Source organism: Chlamydotis macqueenii, chromosome 5 (genome assembly GCF_036417535.1).
Source record: "Chlamydotis macqueenii isolate bChlMac1 chromosome 5, bChlMac1.mat, whole genome shotgun sequence".
Lineage (NCBI taxonomy): Eukaryota > Metazoa > Chordata > Aves > Otidiformes > Otididae > Chlamydotis > Chlamydotis macqueenii.
The window spans coordinates 4,340,411-4,359,052 of NC_141560.1; the positions used below are offsets into that span (position 1 = coordinate 4,340,411).

At 45.2% G+C, this 18,642-nt stretch overlaps 1 protein-coding gene across 10 annotated transcripts in view; it reads left to right on the forward strand.

The window, feature by feature from the left end:
• Nucleotides 1-18,642, forward strand: part of KTN1 (kinectin 1) — a 75,248-nt gene that overhangs the window by 9,904 nt on the left and 46,702 nt on the right. For all 10 annotated transcript variants that reach the window (XM_086748445.1, XM_086748448.1, XM_086748449.1 and 7 more), the window contains exons 2-4: nucleotides 12,785-13,349; nucleotides 14,951-15,088; nucleotides 17,488-17,655. In XM_086748445.1, coding sequence (XP_086604571.1) covers nucleotides 12,830-13,349; nucleotides 14,951-15,088; nucleotides 17,488-17,655 — 826 coding nt within the window. In that variant the 5' untranslated portion in view covers nucleotides 12,785-12,829. The remainder of the gene's footprint in view (nucleotides 1-12,784; nucleotides 13,350-14,950; nucleotides 15,089-17,487; nucleotides 17,656-18,642) is intronic.

Consider the following 18,642-nt stretch of genomic DNA (forward strand, 5'->3'; position numbering starts at 1 on the left):
CATGGTTGTAATAAAATCCAGCCCTCTTTGCAGGTGTCATTCCTAACGTGACTGTGGATTAGAATTCATTGATTGCTAGTAGCAAAAGAGTGGTAGATGCCTCTTGTATCAGTGAAAACATGTTCCCTGTGATCCTGGGGCTCTGGTTCACCTCTGTAGTGAAGTGGCAGGAGCGGCGAGTGGGAATCTCCTGCTGCTGTGTGGCCAGGTGAAATAAAATACAGCACCCGCGGAGGCTGCAGATATGCCGTTACAGCATTGAGCACCTCGCTGGGCTGAGGATTGAGAGCGCTTTTCCAACTTGCAGGCAAAGTGCATTCATGGCCCTTCGCTGCCCTTTTGTTCCTACGCCAGCATTGTCCTCTGGCTTGAACCCCACCCTGCAAGGTAGGAGCTGGAGGAAGCCGATCTGTTGGGTATGGCCCTCGTTCATTTGGGTGTAGTTCAGAGCAGGGTAGCTGTACGTGCACGGGAGGATGCAAGGGTAGCAACCAATGCCTGCTCAAGCCTGGCTGTTTAGTTTTTCCAATTTTTTTTTTTTTTTTTGGTCTTTCTGAACCACAATGTGCAGTGTTAAAAACAGAAATCGGCACGCTGGTGCAGTGCAGGCTGCAGAGGAGGCAATTCCAGCCTGGGGAGCCTTGTGGTGCTCGTACTTCCCAAGCCCTAGTTTGGCAGTTGTGCTGTGCGTGGTGATGAGAACTCTATTTATGATGCCTCTGTCAACTTGGAGGAACTTTGACTTCTGTATGTTGAGTCTGCATTCCTCCTATCATCTAGCCTAAACTGAGGTTGCCCTTTTAAAATCTCAGGGTTGAGAACTAACTGCATACCCCTGAGTTTTAAACTCTTGGCATATTTGAAAATTTATTACCGCTCTGTGAACTCTGATTGTTTAACTGATGGATACTTTTTTCCACTCTTTTTTCACTATAGTGTATGTGGTAAGAAGGGAGAAAAATCTTGCCTGTTGATTTAATCTCCCTTTCTAGCTGAAGAATTATCAGGACTTAGCCTAATAATGGGGTAGGGCAGTCTTGTTTCAAATGCTGCTTTCTGATGCTCTCATTTAGCAAGGCCTGTGCCACATTTACAGTAATTTTGATGCAGCAATCGCACTTCTTTCCCTTTAGAGAAAACTGAGATCACTCAACTGCTTAGACATAATGTGTGTGGTAAGTAGTATCTTAAAATTTCAGGTAGTTAGAAGAAACCACATGAAAGCATCTAGATCTGATATGATTCACAGTTAACTTAAGAGTTTTGATTTCCCTCTTTGAGTTAACAACTCTCCTTTAGCTTGCAGCCTGTTTCCAGCGCAGGTCAATCTCATTTTCCTCTAGGAATTCACATGGAGGAGAGCATCCGTCTGCTGTCAGCTTCTCCTTTTGGCCATTGCTCTTTAACAATAGGATCGTTGAGTCACCGAAAGGTTAACGAAGCAATTTTTTTTTTTGTCAGTGGTCCAATCTCTTTGTATAGTTGCCTCCAACAGCAGACTGAACAGAAATAATGGGAAAATCTTGTCGGTGAAGTGACAGAGGTTGTCATTTTGCAATACCAGGGTAAAGACCTGCTTAAGCTTCAGGCTTCTAGCAGCGTACGGAGCGGCCGATTACAAATCCCTTTGCAAGAACATTGAATATTGGTTTCTCTGTATCGTTTGCACTTAACAGTGCTGGAAGTAGGGAGATCTGAATCATTACAGTTGGTTGAGCAGTAGCTTCCCACTTAGTATTTAAAATGGCTTTGTCACAACGAGTCTTTTGGGGTTTGGCATTAGAAAAATGGTGAATTGTAGCCCTTAATTATGAAGTGCAGGAACAATTGCAGCCAGGCAGGCAGCGGTCCAGCTCCTCTCTCTCACTGAGCGAGCGATGCTTTTGTGCTGTGCCATCCCGCTGCACAAATGACCGTAGCAGGCTGTTGCTAGATTGGTTGGGTTTTATCTCTTTTAGGAGGGGGTTTGAAAGTTCTCATTTTGGGTTTATCACAGTAGTCCTTCAGGCTTCTGCCCTGTTGCTCTGAGCAAATCTTTTATCGTGGCTGCCCCAAAGAGCTTCCTGAGCACAGGACTAAAACACAGCTATTAAATCCAGTTGTACTGGGATGCCAGCGGCTTGGCTTGGGTAGGTGCTGTGGCAGAGTAATTGCAGGGGAAGCTTTGAAGGCACAGTGTTTTGCTGACAGCCCCGCTCCTTTGCACGTGCGAGCGATGGAGAGCTTTGAGGAGTCTGGGGGAATTAAGCTCGGAAACGTGCAGGATGGGGTCGTGCTCTGTGGCATGTGGGTGAGCTGTGACTTGCTGGGTGCCAGCTGGGGCAGGGAGGGACTCCTTCCTCGTCCTTTATCAGCCCATGGGCGAGAGCATCCCTTGCACAGCAGAGCTGGGTGGCGGGGTGCCTTGCAGGAGTGCCTGCTTGTGGCCGTGCTCCAAGAAACCCTCACCTTTTCCCTCTGGAGCACCTCTCTAGGCTGGGTTTCACCTACGGCTCAAGTCAAAGTGCACCCAGTATCGCTGAGGCATTGCTGTTTGCCCCGGCGGTGCCTCCTTTCCAGGCGTGTCGTTAGGCAAAGATGTCGTCAGCCGACTCGCAAACAGCACTCGCATCGCGGTGTGCTGTGCTTCCAGCCAGAGCTCCTGCTGGGAAATGGAAAATACAGAACTCCTCTCTGGGACACGACTTCCCTTTTCCCCTCCCAGGAGCTGCCGAGCCTCTGTGGCAGCTGGCGTACGTATGGCAGTGCCTTCCCCTGTTGGGAATGTTAAAAATACACGCTATGATTTTCCCTTTCCACATACCAAAATATATTAATGTGCTGCTGCTTTGATTAGTCATTTCCTCTTCCTTTGTTCCTTTCGCAACAGGGTAAAGGACTGTGGGCACAGACTTCAGTAAAATCTTGTACAGTTAAGAAGGCTGAAGCTAAATAGATTCTCCTGGGTTAATACTTGTCTGTCTTGGCAGAAGACTTCTGTTCTCATCTGTTAGATACACATTTTAAAAATAAGTCTAGATAAAATCACTTTTCTAATATTCACACTAAGAATATCTTTGCCTGATTTATTTTTGTAGGGAAAAGAAATTCTAATATGAACAAGGTTAATACTCCTGCCATGAACTTAATATATTCTTGCAGGAAAACTTCAGTGATACATTGCTATAGGAGAATTCCCAAATTCTCTCATTTATTTAAAGGCTTCTTGTCTTCCTCCCGTGCCATCGCCCCGGCACACGCGTGCTCCCTCCTCCCTGCGTTCCTGCGAGACCTCGTTCAATGTGGGCGGAAACGCGGTGGAAGCAGTAGCCCGACACTGTTAGGCTGCACGTGGCTGGGTTGTGGGATAGCTTTGGCAGTCTCCGTGCCACCGGGGTGTGGAGGTACAAAGGTTAATAAATTCAGCTATACGGACCTGCTTAAACCTTGCGCCAAGCGACTTGCTAACCCTTCAAGGCTGGATTTTTTTTTTTTTTTTTGCTTCTCCATTGCTGCTGCTGCTTTGGTGAGAAATTTGGAGAAAAGCTTTAGCACCGGGCGGTCTGGAGACCCACAGAACAAGTGGTAGGTTTAAAACTTTCTTCTGTGTCTGGAGAAATTCAAGTGAGTAGGCTAAAATGTTGTCTGACCGATGTTGTTAAGGGCAATGTTGAGCAGAAATTTGGAGAATCAAGCAGTGAATTAAGATGTACCTTTTTGTAGGTGTATGCCAACTTCAGAAATACCTCCACTAAACAAAGTGCCATCCTCGTTAGCAATCTGTCATGGTTTTTGTGTTGTTCTGGCGCTGAGGACATCTGCTTTGCCCTGGATTCACAGTGGAGGACAGCTTGTGCCTGCAGTGGTGCTGCTCCTGCCAGGAAGCCTGAGAAGAAACAACGTTGGTGGGGCTGTGCGAGGCTTGCAGGGAGGTGATTACCTCTGCTGAGATGCATAGGCAGATAATACACTTGGGTCTTTTCCTTGACTATTTGCAGCTCTTGTACAGAAAATCCCAGGTTTTTGAAATGAGCGTTAGCCTCCCAGTACCCAGATGCCGTTCATACTTTCACAGCAATCTGCAAAGGCAAAAAAAAAAAAAAGCTGGAGCAAAGGCTTTTTCCTCTTTTGTTTCTGTCTCTTCTCATTTTACATTTATTTTTTAAAATATAAACAAGAATACATAATACAGGAATGTGTGTTTAGATAGTTACATTTGCTGTATACACTGGAAAAGGGAAAAGGTTTCATTCCAGCTGAATTTTTCTCTGCAGATTGCTGTGAAAGTACAAGAGGAATATGAATACTGGGAAGCTACTGCTGGTACTTGCTTTCCTCTCTCTGTCCATGCTTGCAGAGACTGAATTGGATATAAAGACAGGAAAGGACTGTAGCAGCCCCAAGTTTCTTAAGAGATGATCTTCGTTTTTTTTTTTTTTTTTTTTTTTTTTTCTTCCTTGGAATTTGAGGTTCTGCCTTGTTTGTGACCATAGGGCAGGTCAACGGTGTAATGGCTGTGGGTGCTGTAGAGCTTATCTTAATCAAGTTAAAGTAATAGAGCATGGCAAGGGTAGGTGCAGAAGTCTCAGAATAAATGTGTTTGTGCTAGTGCTACTTATTCCTGACTCAGAAAAGGATTAAGCAGTGTCGGAGTGAGACGGCCTGAGACCCTCACAGCTGAGACCCCTTGTTTTGGTGGAGCCAAATTTGGGACATGCAGACAGTTGTGCTGGTAATGCAAAAACCCCGTGCCCTAGGAAAGGGTGTCGTGCTGGCTGAAAGAGCCCTGGCAAACCCTCGAGCAAACCCAGCCGGGCAGTGCAGCGCTCTGCGCCAGAGCTGTCGTGTCGTATCTGCCCTCGGTTTCGCCGGACGATAGCTGCGCTCCGAGGCTTTCTGTGGATTCAAGGTGAAGGTTATACTGAGAATATGTGTTTGTACAATAGACCACAACAGATGTCAAAAGGCCTTTGTTGAGGTGCATAGTGGCTTTAAACTTGTGTAAATGGCTTTCGTGTGGTAAACTTCAGCTGCTATGGACTGTCACGTCAGCTTGGCTTGTACGAACCTCTGCTGACTTTCCAAACAGCTAATCAGAATAACAAAACAGGCATGGCCTGATTCCTCCCTCCTGTCCAGGTGCTGGGCACAGACGCATTTCGGGTGCGGTTGTGCGTGTTTAATGCTTTTGCCTGGCTGACCCAAGAGTCCCGGCTTAAATCCGCAGCCGGCTCCTGCTGCTGGGTGTGTTTGTGTTGTGGGAGACCCCTTGGTGCTCGAAAACTACACGACCTGCAGAACTGCTGCTCAGACTGGTAATCTAAACTCAGCTTTGGCCATTAATCTGCTAGCTTTGTCTCTTATTTTTAGTATGTAATCCTGCATTAATATGGCCCTGGCAAAACCCCAAGTTCTCGCATTGCCTGCAAAGCCCTCACTAACGAGTTAATCGACGCTGGGTTTATTGCAATGTATTGTGATACCTGGAGCAAACCTGTGAAAGCCATGCGTTGCGATGCAGCTGGGCAATGCTGTGGTGAGAGCAGCGGAGGTTGTTTCCAGTCAAGTTGGTATGTTGAGACTATTAGAAATGTAAACTTTTATTTTCTAAAATGTGGCTGAAAGGTGTAGCTGCCTTGCTGACCGGGTTTGTTGACTCTTACAGGGCAGCTTTGGAGAAGAAGTGAGACTTGGCTGCTGCCTGCCTTGCAAAGGCAGTGCCTCTGAGCAGCCGTACTGACATCTTTCCTTGCCTTAACATCAGCAGAATTGTTCACGCTGCTGCCTTCGTACGGCTACACATGCAGCCTTTTTTGCTGGTGAACTGTGCCTTCTGATGTATCGCACCCCATGGAAAGTCATGGATGTCATGAGGGATCTTCTGGCCCTTTGGAGCTGCTGTGTGAGTGAGTGACCTTGGCTGCTATCGCTGCCCGCTTAGGGTGTCAGCAAAACCGCAAGCTGAGAAAATCGGCGTCTGTTGTTGAACCTTTAGTCTAGATTTTGCTGCTCTTTAGTCTTTTTTTTCTGAGAGTCTCTGAGAAAATGCAGTGAGCGGTTTTTCCCTTTGTATTTTGAGAAGTATCGTTTCCCGGTTCTCCGTGCACAGAAGTGAGTGGCGATTGAAGAGCGAGTGCCAGATCTGGTCTCTGTTTGCCAGGAGAGCAGGGAAGGGGAAGTGTTTACCCAAAAGACCATGAGCTTGCTGCTTGGGTGTTCAGATGCCTCTCAAATAGTTCACAGTGGTGTGGGCAGAGCATGTCTGTACACGAGCGTGTGAAGGAAGGCGCTGGGGAAGCCTCAGGGACTCCCTAGAAGTAACGATGGGAAGATGCAGACTTGCTGAGTAATGCTGGGAGCCCTCTCGGGGCATAGTCCTCCCCCAGCCCTCTCCTGTTGGAAGAAAGCAGCCTTTGATCCTTTACAGGCACTTTGGAAGAAGGTAGTGTAAAGATAATTTGTTATCTTTTGGCTTTGTAGATAATAAAAGTGTGTGTTACAAGTGAGTGATTTTGAAGGAAAACTTGCTGTTTCTGGAGTCCGGTGCAGGTGAGGACGCTTTCCTCTGGCCGTGATGTGTACCAACTTTTATCCCAAATAGCATCCTCTCACAAATACTGCAAGAAACAGTTTGGTTTTCTAAGACTTTTCAGTCCTGAACAGTATCAGTGTCTCTGTGCTTGTGCTTTGGTGAAGACCCCATTAGTTGCTGGTGTGGCAGGGTCTATGCAGTTTTGGGGTATCCAGGCAAGCTGCCGGGCAGGAGAGCAGAGCGTGGTTTTCCATCCCGTTCCTCGTTCTGTGCTAACAACCAGTGTGCATGCTTTTATCCCTGGATAAATGCGAGGTTGTTCATTCCACTTTCACTGATGCTAATTCCAACTCTGGGCTTTATCCCGCAGCCCAGGTGGTTTCAGGGCGTCAGCTGCTGCTCGATGAATCCCTGCCCTTCCTTAGCTTGTACGAACTTGCCTGGACAGCCGAGCTGCGGTAGAAACCTCCCGGGTGCTCACCATTGCTGGTGCTTGGACAAGAGCAAGGTCATCTGCCAGATAGTGGTGGCAACGTTGTGTAGCTGTGTTGTGCTCCCGGCTCGCTCTCGGCACCGCTGCTGCTTTTTGTCAGGTGTTGGCTCTGAAGATGTATTACAAAAACCTGAAAGTAAAGGCTTTTGTAGAAGCAAAGTTACTCTTTTCTGGAGTTTAATAAATAGCGTGTCTGTGTTAACTAACATCAAGCAACTGCGAACAGCCAGAGCCCAACAGATGGTACAAACAGCGGCACGTTTGGAATGGCAAATATTTACCTAGAGGGTATTTGAAGCACTGAGATTGTGCTTTGCAAATGGCTTAATTGTGTCAGTGTAATCAAGTGAAGAAGAGCAAGACTTATTGAGAAGTCTCCTTCTCCTCTTGCTGTTTGCAGTTTGTAGGGTGCGTCAAGCACTGTTGAGCTTCACTTGAACAGGTCTCCTTCCCAGAGAAGAGTGACTTGTGTGAATGGTTTGGCTGGTAATTTTGAGTGTCTGCAGCTTTCTCCTGTTGCTGCGTAAATCATACTGGCAGGGCAAGTATTTAAAGACAAGACACTCAGAACTTGAACTGCTGTTTATTATGCTTCACCCCCCCAGTCTAAGTTTTGAGAGGACTTCTGTAAACAGAGCATGAAAATAATAGCTATAAAAGTAGAGTTTAAAAAAAAAAAGTAGGTGAAACTTTGCTCTCCAGCTCAAAACTGGCAGGGCCATTTAGACCTTCAGTTTTCCTAGGTGGTGGATGCTTCGTGCAGACCTCTTAGTTGTACAAATTAAGTGACCCTGTGAGAAGATTGTGTGCGATCTTATATGGAGCTGTGCCTCTTTCCTTACATAGGTGGAAGGTGAGATTTATAGGTAATGTCTTATTTTCCTGTCTTAAAAACAGTGTTCAGGTGTAGTCAGTTCATGGCTGGTGTTCGCTGGGCAGTGTGGTTTTTTTTTGGCTCCCTTGGTTCCCAGCATTGAAGTTAGCCAGGTGTTAACGAACTCGGAGCAAGTTTGATGGGCTGAAATCCCTGCCTGCTCTGACAGCTCAGCTTTTGCTCTCTGCCTCTTAGTGTCGCCTCGCAGAAGCTTTGCTGTCCTGTGTGTCTTGTATTGGGGCGTGAAGAACACATCTTGTTTTTTCAGTGACATATAGGGCTGCTTTTAAAAAAAAAAACAAACCAACCTAAGTTCTCAATCTGCAGATTTTTCTCATACTGTAGCGATGCTGATGTTACATGAATTGCCTTTAGGTTTTTCTGGCAGCCCTCCTTCCTAGAGCTTTGGTTAGTTAAGGCTCACAAACAAAGTCACAGAGCTGGTTGATCCCACTGTATGGATGAGGAATAGGCATGGAGTGGCTAAACATCTTGTTTAATATTATATTTCACCTGTAGCAGATCTGGGTTTAGTACCCAAGTTGCTGGGCATCCTCTCTCGAAGAGCTCTGGGAGAAGATGAGTTTGGGAGTGAAGCTGTTTTCAAGAGGATCCTCTACAGCTGGCTGACGTGGAGCATATTGCTAACAGCGTGCAGGTTGAGGAAAAGATACTGTTATCTGTTTGAGTAATTTGTTGAGTATAGATACTCCTCTGAGACTCCTTGCTGCGTTCCTAGGGACTGTTGAATGTGAGGGCTTTCTTTTGGTCCGCTTGCCAGCTTGGGGAAATCCAGGGAAAAGATTCACATTACAGAAGCTGTTGCCTTAGCTAAATCATATGTGGTATGTCTTAAACTACTTAGTGTTTAAAATAAATAAAAACAAACAAACCCACCCAAAAGTCTTTGGTACCTATATTTTCCTCCCTTTTAATGTTACTTTTTCGGAGGCACAAGTCCCTGGAGACTATCTGCATCTTGGGACCCAACCATTTGTAGAAGCTGAGCTTCTAACGTGCTGGGGCTGAGCTACGGGTGACTCATTAGCCAGATGGAGCTGTAATTTATTTCTGTCTTCTCAAGTAAGCTAATCCCCTGGACCTAAACTGAATGAATATTCCGTGAAATGTGGTATCTGTGCGGAGTGAAACTTGAGATTTAAATGCAAAAAGCGAAGGGCGTGTTACAAAATCCAGGGCAGTGTTAACTAGCGGAGGAGGTCAGGCGCAAGCAATAACGCTGCGCTGAAGTTCAGAAATGGTTATTTTCTGTGGCACGGGCTCTGTTTAGGGGAAACAAAAGTGCAATTCTTTTGTTAAAGGCAGGACGGGAACAGTAACGGAGTCTGCGCGCGGGCTGGGACAGATGCGGTTTGTTCCCCTTTTTCAGAATGACTAAAGGGATGTTGTGAGTTCTTGAATTTACGAACGAGACGGGAGTGTGTCTGCAAGCGGGGAGCCTGGCACGGATGCTGTACAGCCGGGCTCTCGGAAGCGTGCCGATAGAGGTCAGGTTAAATATCAAATAGGGATGAAAGTGAGTATTTAACCAACTACCTTGAATTCAAACACAGCTAAAGCCAGTGTATCTCTTGTTGGCAGTAGCGAGGGAGTGTGTACGTGTGATTTTGGCCGGGTGTGCCTTGCCTGGGGATTGCAGCTTTGAGTGGGTAGAGAGCTGATGCAACCGCCTGGGAAAGGTGTCCGAGGGAGGGCTGCAAGTGATAGAAGTCCCCTTGCCAGCACTTCTGGCAAGAAGAAAGTATTTTTGTGAGAGTGTCTCCTATTTACATAGCTAACAGGAATGGGAGGAATTGTAAAACTAAATACCGAGGCGCATTTAGGCTGGTACCTGAAGGTTTTTAAGTTAATGTAGCATTCACTTTTTTCTGGTTTAATTGAAGGAGCTTCTCTGTCCTGTTTCTTATTGTATGGCATAGGATTTTTTTCCCTATATATTGCTTCTGTTTTTTCCTAGATGGCTTGTCAACGTAACACAGAAGTATAAATGGGTGTGGAGAAACTTATTTAGTAATTGTAGATTGTCAGAGGACAACTGGAATCTGTGTGAGCCAAATACCCCATGGCAAAGATGCCACTTCATAAAGGTGTCTTGACAAGGGGTGGATGGTGAAGACTGTCATCCTGTCATTTGACATACAAGCCAGGAGCCATGGTATCCTTCTAGGAGTGATTTTTTTTAAATGCCCTTGCTCATATTGGGCTGAGATGGGAAATTAGCGTATTACCATCAGAGGAGAGCTCTTGTTTGCCATTCCTGAGTGTACTTAATCAATTCTAGTTATGTCCTCAGGCTTTTACTTGTTTGGTTGTGTGTGTGTGGATTTTTTTTTTTGTATTTTTTTTTTGTTGTTGTTGTTTAACCCTGCTTACATCAGAAAGGCTGAATGTGTGTATGTGAAATTCCCCGCTGGACTCTTGAGATGGAATCTGTGTGCCTGTGATCAGTGTTTGGGGTGGAAGCGTTCATTTGGCTCATGCCCCGTCGCTCCCCAACGAGCGAGAGGAGGACGGGAGCAGCGCTCGAGTTCTGTAGAGGCTCTGAAACTCAACGTTGGAATGCTGTGCTCTGGATCCGGCGTAGGGCGCAGGCAATCCCGTTGCGCGAGGGGAGGGAAGCGCAGGGAGGGGAGAGCAGGGCGGTGGAGGGAGAGGCTCAGCCAGCTCTGAGGTCAGACCTCATCTTGTCCAGTACATATTCCCCACACTGACTAGCTGTTATAATTATGTATTTATGGCTCCTCTTGAAAGCAGCTGAAGCTTTTAAATGTGTTTAACCTCTCTGGTCTCAAAGCAACAATCACTTTCTGCTTATACTTGCTCCTGCCTTGACCATCGTGCCTCCTGACACTTGATGTCTCAAGCCTTTACGACACGTGCTTTGCCAAGCGCGTCATTTGACCCGAGCATCTGGTGTCGGGCGCTGGGAAACGCGTAGGGACGGCTGCAGGGTGTGATTGTCCCAGCCTGGCCGAAGCAATCGGATGAATTTATGGCCGGCTGCGTGCTTGTGCATGAGCAAGGCAGAGGTGGGCTGTTCTGGGCTCTTCGTGGTTAGGTCTCGTAATTGTTTCAGGAATGTATTGTCATGATGAACTTAATTACACTTGTGAAAAACCTGCTTAATTACGTATTTACTTTGGGGATTAGCTTCTCCCGTAAGTATTCAATATTGACTTTGGCTGAGACAAATTTTCAATATCTGCTTCCTTCAAGAGATGACTAATATTAGATCACTTAGTGCAGGGGGCTGGTTTTATCAAGTAGCTGTAACTAATCATTTTGAGAGCTCCAGCTTAGTTCTGAGCATCTGTGCTTTTTCTTCTCAAAAGACAAGCTTTTCCTCCCATCCCTCTCAGCCCTTCTGAAACTTCTTGTGTTGGATGTAATTATAGACTCAAGCCTTTTTGGTGAGCTGCGCGCACGCAGAAAACAAATACAAACTGGGAGGAGACTTAACGTTAAGACAACTGATGACTAATTAGTGTATTGAAATGTTAGTCTTTTATTTGGATAACTTAATAGCCAAATTAGAGTTCCCACTCCGTGCTTTCTGTGCTGCTCAATGCACTGTGCAAATATATTATCACAGTAACTTCTCTCTCTGCAGAAACTATTGGATGTAACAGCGCTTCCCTCTTGAGTTAGCGCCAGGCTCCAAACCAAGCTGTGATGGGGAATGCCGCAGCTGGGCAGCGGTTGCAGAGAAGGTGACAAAAGATTATGGGAGACACAACCTGGGTTAAATCCCCTGCCTTTAATTCCCAGGAGAACAGGGCTCCCAAGGGACAGTTGAGTTGAAGAGTCATCTCTTCTTGCGTAGAGGAAAACGTAGTTGAAGCACATGCTTTCTGTGGTGGCTTTTAAACTGAGTTGACGAATCAGGAGTTGCGCTTGCTTAATTAGAATTTTGATTGTGGTTTTTTCAATGGTTGGTGCTTTTTTTTTTTTCTTTAAAACAAACAGTCTGGAGAGGATTCTTCCTGCAAAAATCGAGGTCCATTCGTAGTGATCAGTTGTGAAATGGGAAAATCTCAGCCCCAAAGTTAGGTTTTTTTAACTTAATTCTGACTTCTTTTTAACTCTGCAGTTCCTGCTTTAAAAAAAAAAAAAAAAAAAACAAAAAACCCAAAACCAAACCACTACTTGTGGCATAAGTAGTGTTTTCAGCAAATTATCCTGGAGTCATCTGGTCTGTTAGTGCCCTGGAAGTTGTACACTGTTACATGTGCGAAATAAGTAACAGATCTTCCTGTTTTCCTGTAATTGTGTGGAATTTTCGTCAGTTTAAAGCTGGGTTTGAGACTTCAAAAAGCAGTTTTGAAAATACCTGATTCTTTTATGGTTGACTAAAATTTAGGACTCTTTCCCTTCTTCCCCTTGTTCCACTTCTGAAGCTGTCATAAATCTGGGAACAAAAGGAAGTTGAAATTTAACTCCCACTTGCCAAGATAAAAATCTCAATTGGTTATGTTTGATTTACGGGGAAAAAAACCAAAACTGTTGCTCTGCATGTACTGGTCCTTATTTCACAACCTCTGAAAGTACCATCTTGTGTATTTTTGAAATCAAAAGCTTTAACTTTATGAAATTCGCTTGGGGAGGGAGACTGAGGAATGTGGAAAGAAGTAAGGGAAGAGAACTGCTCTCTTCCAAGATCAGCAGTCTTGGTGCATTTCCTTCCGATCCAGGCTAACAGCTTTGAAGCAAATGGTAAATGTTGTTTCATGATTGATATGACTTGGTAATTTCATTAAAAGCTATTTTAAGGCTTCTCTAAAACAATGAGGGAGCTTCTTTTATAGTTATAATTGATAGAGGAAAAAATAGCAAGGGGAAAACCTGTTCAAAACCTAACTTTTTTCTTTTTCTTTTTCCCCTGTAGGTGTGTGTTTTTTTTTTTTTTTTAATATAGCTAAGAAAAAGCACAATGGAGTTTTACGAGTCTAGCTACTTTATCATCATCGTTCCTTCTGTGGTTATTACAGTCATCTTCCTCTTCTTCTGGCTTTTCATGAAAGAAACTTTATATGATGAAGCCCTTGCAAAACAGAAAAGGGACCTAAAGTTTCCACCTACGAAGACTGATAAAAAGAAAATGGAGAAGAAGAGGAAGAAGAAAGAAGCTCAGAACGGGAACATCCACGAGTCTGACTCTGAGAGCACACCTCGGGACTTTAAGCTCTCTGATGCCCTGAGCACGGATGAAGAGCACGTTGCTCCTGTTCCCTTGAGCGTGACTGAAGCATCCTCTGGTGTTAGAGAACGGAAGAAGAAGGAGAAGAAGCATAAGGCTGCTCAAGATGATCATGTAAATAAGGAGTCGGAAGGATCCAAGTCTTCAGGCAAGAAAGTAGATCCAGTCCCTGTTACAAAACAGCCCACTCCACCATCTGAATCAGGAGCATCTAAGAAGAAGTCTGGGCAGAAGAAGCAGAAAAATGGAATGGGTATCTGATGTTGCATATGCTTCTTGCACAGAACGCCAAAACAGTGTTCTGCTTTTTGCAAGGCCACAGAGTCTCTCTCTCACAACTATTCTGCCTGATCTCTGTGGGGCAAAGCTCACTTCTAACCTTTTCCTTTTTAAGAGCTATTCTTTTTTCTCCCTGTTTTCATCTGGCAGTAATGCTCTGGTTTTCCTCCTCCCATCCTTGCTTTCTTCTACTAAAGGTTTTTGAGGGAAACAGAACAGCTCGTATCTCTGCTTTGGTCTGCGGGTTGGCTACTTTCCTCTCAAGCTGTCAAAATTTTGATTACCTGGAAGAAGTCATTAGGTGTTTGCTGTGTGCATTCTGATGCCAGGCACTGAAAAAGCGGAGTCCTAAGAGCGGTTGCTCTGATAAGGAAAGACATCTAGGGAAACATCATAGCAGAATGTGCAAAATAAATCGCTCTTTAAGTGCGGACTTAATGTACAAAGAGGTATTTGGTGGCTGATTCATGGGAAGAAGCACTTAGAGCTTCTTCCCACCTGCTACGCCTCTCTAATTGAATGGAACTGATACTAAAAGAAAACTGGTCCAGCCACTGTAACTGAAGCATCCAGCCTAGAACAGACCAAAAAAAATTGAGAATTGCCTGTGACTGCATGATCACGTCCTCAGCAGTTGTTGACGTGTATTGGTGTGGTTGTCTGACTAAGAATAGAAGCGAAAAAAGAACAAAAATACCCAGTTTGAGAAATAAGTGAAAACAGAGATATTTGCAGATCACCCTTTTGAGAATGCAGGCATAACAGGTTTGCTACAGGGAGTGAGGAAAAGAACAACATTGCTGCTTGATGTGGTGGATTTTTTCTTTTTTCTGAAAAAAGGGAGAAAAAAGACCCACCCACTACTGACAAAAAAAAAAGTATCGAATGTTGTTTGTGGGTGTTCTCCGAAAATCTCTGTGGCATGGTTAAAATGTGGTCTGCAAGCACTGTTCTGAGGGCAGCCACAACTAACTGTGATCCTTGATTACACCAGCTAATGCCGTAACCCCGTATTGTGTGTGTCGGCTCTGACAAGAATATTATAGCACAGGCTGTCCAAAAAGATAAAAAAACTTCTCACTAGAAACAACTTCTAAAAAGAACAGTTCCCTGATGTGGAACACTTATTTTCTGCTTCTCACAGTCCCAGTAGCTATTGGGGGTGTGTGTGTAAAACACCTAAGGGGGTTCGTGGAGGGGGAAATGAAATACTTCTTGCAGATGAGAAACTAGTATGGGTAACACGTGCGGTCTGCTCTGTCGGAGTAAAACCTGGATTGGATTTGTCAAACTATGATTTGCATTGCTGTGTGTTCCGCTTGCAGATAAGATTCCTGCCTGTCAAAACACTGGGTGCTGTGGCTCTTGACTCTCCTAAACCTTTCTGTTGCTTTGGGGTGTCACCTGCTATGGGAAGCGTGTGTGTGTTCATATGTATGGATAACTTTGTGTTCTGGTTTAAAATACATGGGTTTCTCTTTTCTGGGAGTGGACTTTGCTTATTACAGATTTACTGCGTTTAAAGTGATGATAAGAGTTTACAGAGGAGCATATTGTCTTAATTGTCTGTTACAGATGATCAAGATACTAAGACTGATTCTGTTGTATCTCCTGCCAAAAAGCAAGACCCGGTGCTGCTCCACCAGGAGATAAAGCAAGAGAATGTATCAGGAAGGAAGAAAGTCTCTGCAAAGAAGCAGAAAGTTGATAATGGTGAGAATACAGACTGTGACTTAATTCAGATAAACCTGTTAAATGTTTTGCCATCCATACTTTAGTTTCTCTTCCTTTGGAAAAGAAACTTGTAGAAGAATAACTTTTCTTTTTTTTTTTAATTTGAAAAAGCAGGAATTCTAGGTAGGAAAGATTGTTCTGATTGAGTTACTGTTTTATTTTATGAACATCTGGTACCACTGAACATGGCTGATGCTGTGAACCTTTCTGAGCTCTCTTGGATCCAAACATCCACGCTTGAATTAAGGAGTAATATGTTGACTTAGAGTATAAGCTGAGCAGCCTCTGAAGTTACTCTGAGCAAGGCATGTCTGGCACTGCTGCAGTCATCTGCCCCAAACGAGGCTGCAGTTTTTTTATCCTGTTGCTTTGACCACGTTCCTCTCTTATTGTCCTTTTGTTAGCTAGCTGTTGCTCCAACATAAACTGTGCATCTTTGCTGTCAAGGCCTTTACTGTTCGTCATCCCTCATTCTCTGCCAAGATGCTGTTTCTTGTCTCCTCTTGGCTCAGTCTGCCTCTGTGTTTGTGTTTTACAATGAGCGCTGTTGTGTCTGTGGCCTTTGGGAAGAGCATGACCATGAAGTCCTGTGAGGCCACCTTGTTAGCTTCTCAAAACTCTTCTTTACTGGGACAGCTATGAAGAAGTTGGCGGCTGGTGGACTGCTCCTGGAGCAGACAATGTCAGTCCCTGTTTCCTTTATGCTTTGGTCAGGTCATTGGGGTCCAGATCAGTTGTGGCCCCTGCTCAGACCAGGGTGGGGTTCCAAGTAGCGTAGAGTTCCTGTATGTTTTAACAACTGAGAAACTTTCCAGTTGTTTCAGGAAGAAACCTACTGATGAGGAACCTAGGATGTGATTGCCTTTTATGGAGGTTTTTGTGCTTTTCTTGATGCATTCATTGCCCCTTTTTTGAGGGGTCATTTTATGGACCGCATACTTGTCCGTGTGTGGCAAATAAGGATCAGTACCTGCTCAGCCAGCACTGAGCTCAGTGCTACACGGGAATAGCTCGTGCATTATTTGAATGCAGGCTGTTTTCTTTTAAAGCCACCTCTCCAAAATGACAGAGGAAAAATTAGTTGACCTCTGGATTATCTGAGATAGTACTGTGGGGATTTCAGATGTTACTGACGTTGTGAAATGTCTCGTTGATATTAAATGATTTTGAAAGGAGGAGAAGTTAATAAGGAGAGGAAGGGAAAAGGTGAGGATGGTAACTGGATTAGGTGGTCGATATTTCTGCTAGAGGAGACCTCTCCTCGCTTCTGAGCTTGCAGTGTACCTGCAGGTGTTTGGCTGCTCAAGTGGAAAGACTCTAGCAGGTGACACAAGGTCCATCTGGTCTGTTCTGCTCCTTAACGGCAGCCAGAGTACAGAAGTGTTTTGTGACTGGCTCTCTGGCAGCTGGGAATGCGTAGTCATCTTGCACTGATGCCTGAAACCTTGCATCCCACCCAATTCCTCCTCTCTCTGGTCTGCTGCGTAGCATCTGTTTTCCATCAATGCAGCAGTCTGGGCTGGCTGGGTCAGTGAGCTTTCCTGCTGTGGCATGGCTCTCTGCATGTCCTGCGTACTTCGGGCAGCTTGAACCAGCGGCTCGGGAGCTGGGCACGCAGCAAATCCAGCTCTCTGTCCTGGCCCTATCTGTTGTCCCTGGTCTGTCACTCCTCCCCTGCTTTTGTCCTGGCAGCACACATTGAAAAGTTCTTTGGGCAGAGGCTGATCCTCCCCGCGCTTACACAGTGCTGTGTGAGCGAGACCCGCGGCCGATCAGTACCTCTCTGAATGTTAATGATGCCTAAAGCCTGCTCCGGCAGATGAGAGATCTTCATGAAGTGCAGCTGAGTCTGCATGTGAAACAAGCTTGATTGCTGTCCCTCCTGCATGTTCTGCCTAAATGATTTAGTTCGCAGGTGATGTAATCTGGGCAAAAACGCTGGCAGTAAGGTACCAGCTTTTGACAGAGCAGGGACAAAAAAAAAGACTTGGCTATACTCGTGCTTCAAGGATGCTGAATGATGCCACAAGTAAACCAGTCTCATGATGCTACGTGCAGCTTTCTCGTTAAAGTGAAATGAAAGTCAAAATTTAAAGGTTTTTCTCTGCTACTTGTTAAAATGCTAAAGGGCAGCTTTGGAAATAGAAGTATAATTGAAGCTGCTAAATTACTATGCATTGGAGACCTTTATTTAATGAACTTACCTGAAGAGCTTTAATGACTTAAGCTGTGAAGGATAATAGAAATAGAGAGTACAGGTAACTGCTGAGGTTAGAGATGCTTTAATCCAGCTCCCTAATATGTTATGCACCTTTTTAAAAAAAGTTGATGTTAATTAACACAAAGCTTTAACCCATCCTGTGGACTTTTGATTACAGTTTTGGTGGATGAACCTCTTATTCAGGCAACTACTTATATTCCTTTGATGGATAATTCTGATGCTGGCACTTTGGAAAAGCGAGAAGCTGTTGAAGTAGTAAAACAAAGCGTGAATGAGGGGATCCACAAGAGCAGTGGCAAGAAAATGAAGAATGAAACTGATAAAGGTAAGAAACTGATAATGCAGTCTGTTTCTGGAATAGCCTGCTTGCAAACCTGAACAGGGAAAACGTGCTGTGTATATGGGGAGGGGAATCCTCTCTTGTTTGCTAGGAAGAAGTGATTTGAGGAAAACACTTGTGACTGCGGGACACAGTTCTTGTCTGTGCTCATTTCTCCCCTGTCTTTGGCACTGTTGAGAGGGCTTTGCGCCATTTGAATCCTTTTAACGTTGACTGTAGGCTTTTGTGTCCTCACAGTGAGCGAATGGGTGATCGCAGACCACACAGATGCATGTGAGCTAGTTTTGCAGTAGATAGTTCGGGCATCGCTAACAGTGATGGACTCTAAACCAAGAGCTTTCAGCACGGGTGGTTGGAGTCTGCTTGAGACTGGGAGTGCAGCCTGTATGTTCCAGGGTGGTTCATGGAGCTAACTGGGGCTGACCAGCCAGCCTGTGTCTCTGAGTGCAACACCTGAGGCAAATTGCCAGCCTGGCAGTTTCCAGGAAGACTTTAAATTTTCCTTTCAATGCAGTTGGAATTGGCTGGGAAGGGGGAGCCTCCTTCATACTGTCCCATGGAGACCTGGAGTTATCCATGAGCATTATGTCCCACTCTGAAACTTTAAATAGGCCACTGACCTGCCCAAAGCATGCCAGACTTACTGAGCCCTGAGGTGAGACCCTCAGATTTGTGGGCAGCCAGAGAGGAGGAGCCAAGTGACTGCGCAGTGATTCCCTGCTCAGGTTTGTGCAGGAGGCTGGCTCTCCAACATTGCCTGCCTGGTCACTCGCTGCCTCTTTGGAACCACTCTTTTTAGATTTGTCTTCTAAAATGCTCACTTGAAAGCTTCCTGGCAGCTCTTTGTGGTATCTAGATTGGATTCCCACTTCCCTGAGGCTCCTTGTGTGCTTCTAGCTCCTTGACTGCATATTACTGCCCTGCAGCGTCAAAGCCTCTCACGTGCACCTCCTCATTTCCTTTGCAAGCCAT